The 15,110-nt window shown below is 43.0% G+C and overlaps 1 protein-coding gene across 1 annotated transcript in view; it reads right to left on the bottom strand.

The window, feature by feature from the left end:
* Nucleotides 1-15,110, bottom strand: part of LOC117448170 (voltage-dependent T-type calcium channel subunit alpha-1H-like) — a 53,341-nt gene that overhangs the window by 14,329 nt on the left and 23,902 nt on the right. The window contains 16 exon segments of the mRNA XM_034085335.1: nt 402-491; nt 581-706; nt 1,862-1,975; nt 1,977-1,989; nt 2,604-2,788; nt 3,029-3,097; nt 3,767-3,890; nt 4,294-4,394; nt 4,812-5,105; nt 8,111-8,307; nt 9,026-9,113; nt 10,022-10,177; nt 10,693-10,810; nt 11,068-11,253; nt 11,761-11,912; nt 13,627-14,006. Of these exon segments, the coding sequence (XP_033941226.1) occupies nt 402-491; nt 581-706; nt 1,862-1,975; nt 1,977-1,989; nt 2,604-2,788; nt 3,029-3,097; nt 3,767-3,890; nt 4,294-4,394; nt 4,812-5,105; nt 8,111-8,307; nt 9,026-9,113; nt 10,022-10,177; nt 10,693-10,810; nt 11,068-11,253; nt 11,761-11,912; nt 13,627-14,006 (2,393 nt within the window).

The raw sequence follows: 15,110 nt of genomic DNA, 5'->3' as shown, positions 1-15,110 counted from the left end.
CAGAGAGGGAAAAAGGAAGAGGAGAGGAAGAGGAGGAGGAGAGGTAGCATCCAAGAGAACCAGACGGTGACGAATGATGGTGAGGAGGGGTGAAGAGGGGAGAGAATAAACAAGACGACAATGTAAATCCTGAGTCAGCACAGCACTGTCAACACACATCTATTCCTCCATCTGCCTTTTTTCTTTTCTTACACCTTCCTCTCCTGCTGAAATGTTTCCCATTTCTGCTTTAAAACACAAGATCAAATTGTGCCTGCGTCTGGCACAAACAGAACCAAGATACAGTTCAAAACGATGTATACGACTGGATAGTTTGCATTTCTCCCTGATGTTCTTTTCTTTTTTTACTTCCCACATCCTCCCAAATCCTCCCTCTTCCTTCTCTGTGTGCATTTCTTCACCTGCTGGTCCACTGCGACAGCGTCCAGGCCGTCATACATGATGCTGACCCATCCATCTTTACATGACAGAACAAACAGCGACATCAGCGCCTGCAAGAGTGAGACACACATACACAAGTGTCACGCTGTCAATCCATTTGTACGAGCGGTTAGTGCTGTGTGTGTTCAGAGTGACAAACCTGTCCTATGTTGTCAAAGTTGTATTTCCGTCGAACCCATCTGTATCCCGACCCCAGGCAGTGGGTTTTATTGGTGATGTTGCTCACATCCAGCCCCTCGCAGTGGAAGAACTTCCCTTTAAACAGCTGCATTCACAGACAGATGTGTGCACAAACGATTAACACATCCAATAACACTGTGGCTCCCAGGTAAATAAGGTTTCACAGAGTGTAACGAGGTTCTTAGATTACTGTACAGTAAATTACTCAGCGAGCGCCTGCAGCCTGTATGTTGCAGCTCAGATATGAAGTACCATCTGGTCCGGTCTGCTTCACAGTCATTACACACTGCAGCGTGGAGTGTTCTCATTACAAGATGATTCAGTGTGTTTTTGAGAAATATAAGCCTGTGTGTTAATATTAGCTTCAGCATGCATTGAGCATCTTTTAATTTGCAAGCGTTCATTTGAATAGCTTTTTAATTTGCAGGAATATTTGAAAAATGGCAAATAATTAAGAGGAGAGTTCACAGAAAGTGTTCATGGTAAATCACTTTTGTTCCTAAAATACCATTAAAATAATGTTAAAAACATTATTTTGGCCCTTCAAAATAAAGCAAACCAAAGAGCATTTTTCCCACCGCAAATGATTTCCTTTGAAGGACTTTGAGGCCTGAGGCGATGAAACGGTGTGTCGTATTACACAAAATCAAAAAGCAATTATTAATCAAAAGTAATAAAGAAATGATTTGTGTTACGGAAAAAACATTTTCTTTCTCAAGCCTTTAATAATTTGCAACTCAAAGGAAAGCCCCATATTAAGACCCACTGTTTTATAAAATGATAATCTTGATCCTTCTCTTTATACATACTGTAAAACTGGGTTTTCTTTGATTTAAAACAGGTTTAATTTGGCATTCATTAATGACATTAATAATACAGAAATCATGGGGAAATGTTAAGAAAGCCCCTTTTCAGCACAATCCCTACGTAGTTAAACCATTGTATGTTTAATTAATTCCAGAGACTCTGAGCCTAATCAGCAGCTCATTTGCATTTCCTCCCAATGTTTCTCTTCACTTTGTATTACCTGAAGCATGTTGTGAGGCGGGCCTTGTGAATTCTAAACCACAGTGATCAATTGCTTCTCACATGAGAACAGACAGCAAGCTTCGGATGTCTGGGCACTTAAAACGTGGGAAAAGCTTTAACTGATTATTGTTCAATGCTATAATAAAAAATGTAAAATAAATGAAAAGGCTGTTCCTGCACCAACGGGGAAATATAGAGTATACATGTTTACCTGGACTCCCAGAATTCCAAACACAATGAAAAAAGCACAGCAGATGAGGACGATATTCCCGATGGGTCTGAGAGACGTGATCAGAGTCTCCACCACCAGTTTGAGACCAGGAGCCCCGACTTATCACCCTGCAACACACACACACACACACACACACACACACACACACACACACACACACACACACACACACACACACACACACACACACACACACACACACACACACACACACACACACACACACACACACACACACACATTAACAAATACACTAGATAGCAGTGGTGGATAGTAACTAAGTACATTTACTCAGGTACTGTACTGAACTACACATTTGAAGTACCGGTACATCACCCGAGTATTTATTTTCTGTGCCATACTTCTACCTCACTACCATGGATTGCATTTTTTGCTAATTGTTTAGGTCGTGTTTTGTTAAGAAACATTTCACAGTTTCATCTTCTTAAACGTGAAGATTTCTGGCTTTTCTTTTGAAATATTTTAATATTTTAGGATTTTATTTCAATCGTTTTGAGTTTATTTTCTGCATTCAACACTTTCTTATAATTTAAGTACATTTCCTGTCCAGTCCTCAATGCAGTGCTTTTACTTGGAGTGATTGAGTGTTTTTACAGAATAGTCTTAGTACTTTTACTTAAGTAAAGGATCTAAATACTTTTTCCACCACTGCAAGATAGTATTATTAGAGCAAACACAAAAAAAAACATTGCACTCCTACCTGAGTGGCCGCAATGTGCGGAGCAGACGAAGCACACGCAGGATTCCTAAGATTCGATTTCCCCCCGATGAGGCGAGGGAGACCAGGATGTCCACCATGGACACAAACACCAGAATTCCGTCTAAAATATTCCAGCTGCTCTGCAGGTACACACCCTTTCCAAAGTACAGGCCCAAAGCAACCACCTTGACACACACACACACACACACACACACACACACACACACACACACACACACACACACACACACACACACACACACACACACACACACACACACACACACACATATCAAACAATATGAGGTGTAAAATTGGTTTAAAAGTGATTCTGATGCACAACCAGGGAGAAAATTGCCCTTTTTTAAGTAAGAAGAGAAATTGAATTTGGAGTGAAGTGCTCGTTCGTGTCTTGTAATGGTTACCTTGATCATCATTTCACCCACGAAGATCACAGTGAAGATGTAATTGGACACACTGAGGAACACTCGCTCCTGTCACGCACACACACAAAAACACACAAACACACAACACACAGAATTGTGCACAGAGAAACACATTCATTAATTGAAGGGTCTTTTAAGTCCCACAAGATGTAGTACTCTAACTGCAATGTGTTATATATAATATATATAATATAATGAGCTTGGAGGAAAAATCCAACAATCCATAATGATTGTAGTCGAAACATGTTGAACACAATTTTTTAGAACAGCACGTGTTTTTATGATGACTCAAAAACTGCTGTTACATCAGCAGCGAGCAGATGAACCACTCTGTAATCAACAGCTTGTGTTGTATAATATTGATCAAATAAAAGACCAGACCAGAAATTAATTTTCAGCACTAAACCCAACCACACAGTCGAGGTTGGGGTTTAGCATGTTGTTCCAATGTCGTTCAGGAAAGCATAATGTAATGAGGGACCTCACAAGTATAGATAAATAGAGAGTGAATGTGTGTGTGTGTGTGTGTGTGTGTGGTGTGTGTGTGTGTGTGTGTGTGTGTGTGTGTGTGTGTGTGTGTGTGTGTGTGTGTGTGTTGTGTGTTGTGTGTGTGTGTGTGTGTGTGTGTGTGTGTGTGTGTGTGTGTGTGTGTGTGTGTGTGTGTGTGTGTGTGTGTGTGTGTGTGTGTGTGTGTGTGTGTGTGTGTGTGTGTGCTACCATGCTGTTGGACTGTATGTCGGGTCTCTCCAGTGCAATAGTGATGCAATTAAGGAAGATGAAGAGGAGGATGACATGATCAAACAGCTTGTGTCCGATGACCCTCTGACACCACAGCCTCAACCTGAAGTGAGAAACAGAAAAGGAATTAAATGAGTTACTCCGGTTTTAACGAACATCTCTACTTCACTGCATAAGTCTACGTAATGTGCTGGTTCTCACTGGAGAAGCTTAATTGATAAAAGGGAAAATTGTATTTCTTCATCTTGGATGTTACCTCCCCCCTTCAACTGTGAGGTTTAACACACGCTGTGGTTTAAGCCACTTAGGCCACTCGTGAGGAAAGAATCAAAGGCTGTGTGTGTGTGTGTGTGTGTGTGTGTGTGTGTGTGTGTGTGTGTGTGTGTGTGTGTGTGTGTGTGTGTGTGTGTGTGTGTGTGTGTGTGTGTGTGTGTGTGTGTGTGTGTGTGTGTGTGTGTGTGTGTGTGTGTGTGTGTGTGTGTGTGTGTGTGTGTGTGTGTATTTACTGGTTGTGAGGAGCGAACACATAGAGAGACCACTCTTCATGGTCCAGGCACCACTGAGGCTCGTATGGCTCCAGAATCTTCTTCAACTTCTTACAGAAACTCTAAAAGAAACACACACACACACACACGCACACACACACACATATGAAATCATTTGTGTTGCATTGCAGATGTGACTCGTGTTGTATCAGTGCATAAAAAGCCCAACACAGCACAAGTTTTTGTGCCCAGTATATCCTCCTCCCTGCTCATAAATTAAATTCAGCTAATTAAATATTTTCAAAGAGTCTAAGGGTACTAAGGTTGGAATTATGCCTTCGCAAGATAATTAGCAGCAGATTTTTGAACTTTTGAACACGCTGAAGCGACTTCTTTTATTCAATTGTTTTAACTGGAAATAACAGAAGCGGCACACAGTGAAAACAACCTTGTGCTCATGACTCATTTAAACAGCCTTACATCAATATTTTTTTAATCTGGAACAAATAAATAATAATCAAAAATGAGGCAGGCCGTACCTCTTCAATCTCGTCCTCGTCCTGGGTGTCGCTGCAGTTTGTGCTCACGTTAGCGTCGTCGGGGTCCGGGAGGTGGAAGGTGGTGCCGTTGCAGTCGGGGGAGTGGAGCACGGGCACCTGCAGGTAGTCCGCCTGGTCCAGAGACTGGTCCCTGCTGCTGTAGTTGGAGCTGGTGTGTGTGTCGGACAGCAGCGACTCCATCTCCCCCGACTGGCTCCTCCGGTGCAGGCTGGGGGCTCGGCTGATGCTCGTCCAGCTGGAGCGCCGGCTCTCCCACGGATCCTGTGTAGCCAACTTCAAACGGGAAGAACTATTTCTGACTGACTTCTTCAAAGGTCCCCTATTATACTGTTTTTCATCAATATATAATAGGTCTCAGATATATACAAAACATGTCTCTGAAGTGTTTGGCTCGAAATACCAAACAGATCATGCATTGGAGCATCCTATAATCCCCTCTGTTTCAGCCCTGTTACTAAAGTGCTGATTCTGGGTCTGTTACTTTAGATGAAAATAAGGAGCCCCTCCCAACGCCCCTCTGAGAGATATTGGGTTAAAATAAAACACAATGGTGCTCTAGGAGGAGATTCAGGCGATACGGTGGAGGGGGGTTACTCTGGTTGCTGATTGGCTAATGGTTAGACAAGCCAAAAAATCGTTATGACATCATAAAGTGGCTAAAATCTGATCAGCTCATTTTCAGACAGGTTTTTATATAAATGGATCAGGACAAAAAGAGAGATAATCTTTTTTCCTGAAACTTTCAGAATCTCTTAATGCAGAGGGGACACATGTTGATGTATAAAAGACATGAAAAGTGGATTTATTATAGGTGACCTTTAAGTGCAAGTAAACATCTCATTTTTCAGGGAATACTTCATCTACAAAATAACCATTTCTATATCAAACACTTATCCCTTACCTTCAATTCTTGAAAAGACATTATTTTTCTCATGGGCCTCCACTGTGATCAAAGAATAAAAAACCGATAATAACCTTGATGAATTATCCAGTAGTATGCTCACGACTTTCATAAAATATTGTCCGTGGGAGTCTGAATATTATCAAAAGATGTTTTGATAGAGTTTTGCTTTTGCTTCAGTTCATCAATACCTTTCTCAATTTTTTATTCTTCGCTCACAGAGTTTTCCTCGAGAGTTTAAAGTAACGTGCGGTGAGTAATTTATGTTGAATACAAATGGTCATTTTGTGGGTGAAGTATTCCATTAACAGACTGAAGGCACCCTGTGGAGTTATTGGCCAGTAGCACTGCTGTAGAGCAAATACCAGCCTGGACAAACATAAGGCCGTCAGATTTAAGAGCATTATTCAGGACCCTTTGTGATCTCGTTTTTATCTGTCAATGATTATGTGACTGTCGCATCGAAACCATTTCTGTCCTAGCTTAATCAACAAATGATATGTGACTCCACATGAGAAACTGCACACAGAAAGAGGGGGCAGGACATTAATGTAAAACACCTAATGTGTGAGAGACAGAGGCCTAACAGGCAATAAAATAAAAAGCTTTTTAGATAGCAAATATATTCATTCCTCTCAAGTCTTGAAAAGAAAACACTGTGCTGTGTGAAACTGGATTCAAAGAAGGTCAAAAACATGTACATAACTTTCCAGGCAGAAATAAATTAGTCCAACCACCTGAAATGTCACAAATAAGAACCAGTAAAACTCGAGTGTAAAACCCTCATCTCTAACCACTCATCCACAGCTGGAGTGTCATAGTCTGCTCCATCATTCACCAGTAGTTTTCCATTCACCTGTCTCACCTGTTTTCCACACCCACTCGTTAACTCACTCTCTTTCTCTTCTGCACCCATTAGCTTCTGCCAGTATTTAAACTCGCACCTGACACACACTCTTTGCCAGATTGTACTTTGCCTCATGCTTGTCTCTCCCGCGTTCAACACTAGATTGCCTACCCGGTTCCGACCCTGCCTGTCCCCGACCTGCCTGCTCTGCCTGTTTCCTGATCCTGCCTGTCCCTCGACTATCCTGCCTGGCCTGTTATCCGACCCTGCCTGTATCCACGCTGACCGCCTCGCTTACTCCCTGACCCTCTGCCTGTCCCTGACTCACCTTCTGCCCGCTGTCCTCCGGTGCTTCTCGAGTGCTGCATTTGGGTTCTCCTTAAGACTGTGACAGAAGGCCAGATTGTTCTGTCACAGTCTTAAGGAGAACCCAAATGCAGCACTCGAGAAACCAAGGAGAATTGGTAATATCCTTTATTGGAGATTCCACTGGATCGGAGGAATACCAACCGGGCAGTATAACGCACCGGAGGACAGCGGGCAGAAGGTGAGTCAGGGACAGGCAGAGGGTCAGGGAGTAAGCGAGGCGGTCAGCGTGGATACAGGCAGGGTCGGATAACAGGCCAGGCAGGATAGTCGAGGGACAGGCAGGATCAGGAAACAGGCAGAGCAGGCAGGTCGGGGCCAGGCAGGGTCGGAACCGGGTAGGCAATCTAGTGTTGAACGCGGGAGAGACAAGCATGAGGCAAAGTACAATCTGGCAAAGAGTGTGTGTCAGGTGCGAGTTTAAATACTGGCAGAAGCTAATGGGTGCAGAAGAGAAAGAGAGTGAGTTAACGAGTGGGTGTGGAAAACAGGTGAGACAGGTGAATGGAAAACTACTGGTGAATGATGGAGCAGACTATGACATGGAGAGAACACCATCTCTGACCAATTAACCGGCAGCGGCGGCTGAAAAGAGCAGCAATGCATGTCATTTTTCTCTGCGCTGCACAGGTTTGACTCTCTGTTAAACCGCCGGAAAACAGTTCTCTCCTGTGATGGTTCTGACACACCACACGACCAGAGCCGATAGAAGCTTTGCTTGGATCCACTCAGGTAATAAATATCGACATGCAGACCCACAGAGTCAATTGAACAGTCCAGCCGAAAAATTGGTACTTCAAGTAATGTTGCTTTGCAAATGTTATATGAAGAAGTAAATGCCTCAAATATATGTGTCTTAAGAATGCCCATGATGGGTTTTGTCGAGAATCACCGAATGTCAACAAACAAACTCCACTTTAATTAAAGGTCAAAAGGAAGCTTTTTTTCTCATTTAGATTATATCAGTGTCAATTTTACACTGCAAAACAATCACAAATCCTCAGCTTTAGACATTCAAGACATTCATCTTTCCAATCAAATTGAAGGCCCAGCTCAACTTTATCTCTTCTTTTTAATATATTTTATCATTTTAATTTTGAGTGCTTCTGCAAATCAACTTTATTGCACTTTTGAATGTGGTGATAATACAATCATGTGGCTCACCGGAGACCTCAGCTCTAGGCTGTGGACGTCCATGGAGACGCCACTCGCCCGCCGCGACTGGCTGTAGTTGATGGTGGGCGTGGCTGCCGTGTGTGTGATGACGGGCAGAGGAGGAGGGGGGGGTTGGAGCTGGGGCATGGAGGCCTTTGGGTTCAGGAGACCATTGGGACTCAACATCATGGCCTGGATCTTGAGCTCTGCACAAACACAACCAAAGGAAAACATTTTAGTTAAAGGATCATTTCTGTTTATTAAAACGTATTTTTCACAGTTTTTGCTACAAAATTCAGCAACAGAGGTCATGTTTTCTGATTTGTGAATTTGAAAACCTGAGGTGTAGTTTACATTTTGTAATTTAGTGATACACATGATGAAGTTTCCCAATTAAGATACCAATTCATTCAGCATATAGTTGTTAAAAATAGGTCTAAGATCAGACCAATGTTTAAAAAAAAGCGTAATAAAAAGCACCGTTTGAAAATGTACAGTATTTATTTCTGGCTGACTACATTTCTGTTAGAAAACAGCTTTTACATCTCCATAGAGAGAGAAACTCTGGGATGTGCAGCAGTTATTAAATGAATAAAGAATTCAAAACATGGAAAGTTTTCAAATTAATAGACAATTTTACAGAATCTTTGGGTTTCATAAAAATGATCTAATAGGGAAAGGTTCTTGGTATTGTTTGCAACACAACTAGTACCATAGGGCAGGTCATAAGTAAACGAGGAAGCGGTCTGTAAACGTTTTACCCAAAATGTTTACACAGTTTGGGTAAAAATACTTCAGTTTGTGTATCTTTTCTTTTTAAAACACCCTTTAGTAAAGCTGTTGATTTGTTTAAAAGCTGGATGGTCATGCATTTGAGGGTCCATGTTTCCATGTCCAGCTCTGAATTAATATAAGAGTTAGTACCTGCAGCGCAAATCTCTCTCAACTTCTCCTCATCCTCGTAACAGAGCGACTGCCTCTCGTCATCTGCCTCGGATCTGTTGGCATCACCCTAAACACACAAACACCCACATCACCGGGATCCCCACTACCATCGTAATGTGCATCATGATCATTTCCCCACTGTCTGTTGACTGGTATAAAAGTGATCAAATGGGGCACAGACTGAGAAACAAAGAGCGGGAGGCAGACGGGCGAAGGGGATCTCCAGTGTTCTAGTTGAGTTATATGCATGGCTTTGGCAGCGCTCTCCTGTCGTCACGCCAATAAAGCTTTACTGAATTTAATTAAAATTCACGCCAGAAATATGGAGGCAGACGGCATTGGCAAAGGGTATCTCTGTGTGTGTGTGTGTGTGTGTGTGTGTGTGTGTGTGTGTGTGTGTGTGTGTGTGTGTGTGTGTGTGTGTGTGTGTGTGTGTGTGTGTGTGTGTGTGTGTGTGTGTGTGTGTGTGTGTGTTTATGATAGAGCTAGAGAGCGCGAGCAAGTGTTCTCTGATGCTGGAGATAAAAGATGAAAACTAAACAACAAAAACAACAAAAGCTCACCAGCTGTGAATGGCAGGCGATATCAAACACATCCTACCCTGGAGAGAATTGTGTGTGTGTGTGTGTGTGTGTGTGTGTGTGTGTGTGTGTGTGTGTGTGTGTGTGTGTGTGTGTGTGTGTGTGTGAGAAAGATACAAGATAGAGAGAAAGAAAGAAAGACAAGGGAACGAAAAGAGAAAGAGAGAGAGAGAGAGAGAGAGAGAGAGGGGGGGGGGGGGAGAGAGGACAACTGTGCAAGAACAGGAAGACAGCGGATACAGAGAGAAAGGGGAGAAGCCACACAGGCAGGATAATGGAGATTATGCTCTCGTAGGCAGCTTTGGTATCATCAGCACAACAGAGCTCAATTAGTCCCGTTCTCGCTGCCTCGTTCTCTGGGTAGCTGAAATGAAACTGCATCTTTGCCCCTTACCTCGGCCTGAAAGCCCTCCACCAAAATGGCTACAAGCAAGTTGAAGAGGACATAGTTGCCGAATGTCATGAGGGCTACAAAGTAGAGGGCGGCCAACGGCGTGGTGGAGGCCATCCCATTGTAGAGCACCGCGTTCCAGTCCTCCTGAGTGAGGATCTGCAGAGGGGAAGAGATACAAGACAAACACCGTCAAACAGAACGGACCAGATATCAACTGTAGTAGCTGTTTGTAAGTATAATAGGAGTCATAATGCAAGAGGGTTCTTCCTTTCATATCTCATAGTCAGTTGAACGTTAATGATGCTCATCAGTGGTGAATGAGCTCCTGTGGAGCGCTTGATTCATTACTCTTCCTCCGACTCTGCTTGTGAAGCGTATCTCACCTGCCCACTGGGAGAGTCTTTCTATTTTGTTGGAAAGTCGAGAGTGAGCACTCTCAAATTGGAGCACATGAATAAATGGGGAATATCGTCAGGTCTCCTACGGGTGACGGCGGCTTCTGCTGATTTCCTCCCAATTAGTTTTAAAATCGCACTTTAAGCTGTTTAAGCTGTTTTTTAAGCTGTTGAGGGAATTTCCTCAACATTAAATATGTTTGTCAGTGTACTTATGAACTCTTCTGGTGTGTCTGTATCTGAGGGGAATAGTGCATGTCGGTGTCTTTGTCTAACCTGAAACACAGTGACAGTCGCCCAGAGCAGGGAGTCAAAGTTTTTTCTGTCAGGTAAGGTGTCTCCAGTGTCTTGTTGCAAACCGAATTTGCAGCCGAACAAATGCATTCCCAAGATACTGCAACACACAAACAGACACAAAACAATCAGAAAATACATTACTTTCATTACATAGTAATTTATTATGGATATGTAATACTGCCTGCGTGAATAATTGTGTGAGTGGAAAGGGTGATGATGCATGTGGTAAATTACGTTTTGCAACAGTGTAAGAAAAAGGTCAGAAATAATGATTGCAATTCTCCAAAAGGTATAATTGAAGCTGAGAAAAGAAGGGTTTGGTTGGTGAGCCTTGAGAGAAAGGAAGACAAATACCTGAATATGAATATAAAGAGCATCAGCAACATGCAGAATGTGGCCACATTGTCCATGGTCTTCACCAGCACCACCAGCTGCCTCCTCAGAGCAGGAAGGAAGCGGACCAGCTTCAAAACCCTCAGCAGTCTGAAGGTACGAAGCACCGACAAGCCTCCCTCTGCCTCACCCATAATCTCCCACACACTGCAACACACACAAGCAGCATTATAAACACAAAGTTAGATTTGCATTTAAGCAAGCAAAGGAATCAATATGTTCTTAACCACAGCTGCAACTCCATTTAAATCAGCATTAGCATCAAAGCACAATAGTCTCATTTCAGGTAAGGAAAGTGCTAAGTCGTTTTTGTTGTGGCTATGTGGCAACTGAAAAGAGGAAATGGGCCAATGCTGTTTACAGCTTACCAGCCAATTAAGGAGGGGATACCGTTGTGCGCTGGTACAGTAAACAAGCAAAGCCCTTCCAGCTCAGATACATAATTTAGCTTGTAGTACTTCATAATGGAGTGAATACAGGTCCCTTAGACTTCAGAGTGCAGCCACAGTGCTTCACTGCAGAGCCACTGTGACAGCTCAGGACTCTGACTCACAGGGAGGATTTTCAAACGACAAAAACCAATATCCACTTACAGAATATCTATTTTGGGGTTAACTTACAGTGAAAGACCCCTCCCTCCCTCTAGAGCCCCACCTGATGATGACGATGACGCTGTCGAAGCCGTTGTAGGGGTTCTTGATGTAGCCAAAGAGCCCGAGAGCTGCCAGCTTCAGCAGCATCTCAAGACTGAACAGACTGGTGAACACCATGTTACTGATCTCCAAAATATCTGTCAGCTCCTTCGGCTGAAGAGGCGCAGTGTTTGTGGAGAGAAAACAGAGAGAGATTGATGTACATATTGGACAGGCAGAGAGAAAAATGAACAAATAAACAGAGACAGACAGACTGGCAGTGAGGAGAGTAAACATGTTTCTGAAATGCCCCTCAAGGCTGCAGTTTAGCTTTATATGGATGATGAGATATGGAGAGCGCAGCTGCTCCAGGATGTGAATACAGGTGTGCTTTCACTGACTATCCTCTGGAGTAGATTGAGGGAATATACTTTTTATTATTGATGTCATTCATATTACTTAAAGCTGTGGTTCTCAATTTGCAGGGCGGGCCACTCTTGGGTCTGTAGAGGTATTACAGGAGGGACACACATGACTGGAAGGAAGAGTTGGAGCTGAATTCATTTGATTCTAGTCCAAAAGGAGTGTCAAGCAAGGCTATCAATATTGAGTCCGACTGCAAAACACTGTGCATATTAAAAATGATCTTACTCTCAGAGTGTTTTTTTCAGTCCAAGTCTATGTTTAAGTAGTCATTTTCATGAATCCAAAAGTAGTTCATGTACATTTTAGATGATTATTTTCAAATATGTTTTGTCAGTCATTTTCACACTATTTTTGGTTTGTAAAAACAATTGTTTGCAGGGCGATAGGCGCATTAAAGGCTTTCTGATTGTAAACAGGGGCAATACAGAAACCGTTTGAGAACCACATATTTTAAGTTTTATTCTTCACATATCGAGAGTGTCATCATCACATGCCATCATGCCATGGAGATCTTGTTGAATAAAAACGAAGGTATTGAAAACATAGCATGAGGTGGCATTTCTTCATTACAGTAAATACAAACATTGTGGTTTATTTCTCCCAGCTTGACAACAAACGCAGCGGTGTGAACAAGAAGGTGTGTCTCTGAGCATGCTCGTGACATTTGCCTGTCAAAGAGCTACTTTCCGGGGATTCAAAAAACATGAACACACTGTTCACGTTCCCTGAAATGAGGAAGGGTAATCCAACTACATTGTATCGCTCTGTATTTGTAATAAATATTTTTTTAGATGACAATCGAATTCTATGGCACAGAGAAAAAACGGTATCAGGCTGTTCTTCTATTCCTTTATTCATTCAAACAGTTCACTCTTGGTTTTGGTCTCTTCAAACGACCGGCTCATTTTAAAAAGGATAAAAAAGAGCTGGTCTTATCCTTAAATGTTAGATATTCAAGACGTCAAGGCCATTCAAGTCTATCATATTGTTCAGGAAATGGGCCGACGGCAATCTTCCCCCGTCTCCCACCGTCTCTCTCTGCCTTTCAGCCAATCACAATGTCAGATCTGCTCTCCTCCTCCTCACTTCTTCACTCGCTCACACTGGCTTTTCTCACTCTGCCCCGTCTCCACACCGCTCACTCTCTCCTGTCCCGGGGTCATGCTTTAATTAACACTTCAGGTCTTATGAGGTTCTCCACCTTCTGATACATGCGTGCTCAGCCCACACAAAGTCACACTCACACACGCACACACACACACACACACACGCACACGCTTGGTGATCCCATATGCTTGGTGTTGTACGTTTTGATTGGAGGGTGGGGTTATTGACTTCACAGTGATTAGCACATCCATTTTCAATCAAACTGAACCACATCCAATCTGCAAGTGTCTCACACATAGCTATGCATGTGCATACACACGTGCAGCCTCTTACCATCACTCAGACTCTTACATACCTGTTCGTGGTACTCTATGCCCATCGACAGTGTGTTAATGAGGATGGCAATCATGATCCCTCTGCTGAAGTATCTGCTGGAAACGATGAGTTCCAGTTTAGATTGGAGTCCCGCCCAGCAGCGCTTGTACAGCCTTTTCTTCGGCTCCGACACCTGAGCATCGACGCGTCGGGGGGGGCTGCTACAGTGGCATGGGCTGCTACTATGACACGGGCTGTTGCCATGGCATGATTTGTTGTAACCATGATGCTGATCTTCAGGATGCTCATTAACATGTTCACTATCACTCAGTTGGTTGTAGTAGATGCAATACGGGCATACTGAGGAGTCTCCTGGGACTTCACCTGGCAACGGTAACCCAGGCTGCCCGGTACACCCACCTGCACAGACACAGGGAAGAGGTGATATAGACACGGGTTATTAACATCATACATCCTACATGCACAAGGTTAATGGTACATAGTTGATTCCGCATGTTGCAATCCTGCAGATGATATTTCGTCACTCAATATATAATCTGCCAGGTAAAGGAGAGCACCTTCATTTAATTATCTGTGAGAAATTCAATAAAACTGTGCAGTTGGGATGCTTTTGTGAAGAGGGGGAGATCTTTTATTAGAACAGGGGTTTGTGTGTGTGTGTGTGTGTGTGTGTGTGTGTGTGTGTGTGTGTGTGTGTGTGTGTGTGTGTGTGTGTGTGTGTGTGTGTGTGTGTGTGTGTGTGTGTGTGTGTGTGTGTGTGTGTGTGTGTGTGTGTGTGTGTGTGTGTGTGTGTGTGTGTGTGTGTGTGTGTGTGTGTGTGTGTGTGTGTGTGTGTGTGTGTGTGTGTGTGTGTGTGTGTGTGTGTGTGTGAGATAGGGGGAAGGGGCGTGGAGTGAAGCGGGAGTAAGATTTCAGCAGAATTCATTAGCAAGCATCTCGGGAGGAATGCTCCAATGGCATAACAACAAAGACTAATCTAGCAGCAGCAGTTCACTTGTCATCACAATTACAACAAATTCATGTTTCACTGGAGACTGATATAGTGAATCCAATCTAGCCGTTCTGTGGTGAGCCTCTATATAGATAATATGGGCTGCAGGGAAACTTTCAGCAGGCGGAATTGCTAAAAATTGCTCTCCGTTACAAAAAAACCTTTTCTGTAAAAATAATTCGGCCCAGGATTGCCAATGCATTCGAGCACACACTGAATTTTACTCAGTTTTCTTTGCACTGGAAGTGTGCCAGTTACATTAACCACTGAGTTGTATACACTGTACTTTCTCTGTCACTTAACATTTTACACATGAAGGTCAAACATAATGGGGAATACCACTTATGGCTTCTAACACTGGATGGTAGGGCTGTACCTTTTTTTTGACATTGGAAACTTCTAGCGAGATTATACAAATGTCAAAGGTCTGTCGTCATATTTCATGACATCATCACCCTAGAAGAAAATAATTATCCGCCAAGAAAATTCTCAATTTGAATAAAGTAATTAAT

The sequence above is a fragment of the Pseudochaenichthys georgianus genome, chromosome 1, assembly GCF_902827115.2.
Source record: "Pseudochaenichthys georgianus chromosome 1, fPseGeo1.2, whole genome shotgun sequence".
Taxonomy (NCBI): Eukaryota; Metazoa; Chordata; class Actinopteri; order Perciformes; family Channichthyidae; genus Pseudochaenichthys; species Pseudochaenichthys georgianus.
The sequence above is the reverse complement of the archived record's forward strand: the minus strand, read 5'-3'. Positions and strand labels throughout refer to the sequence as shown.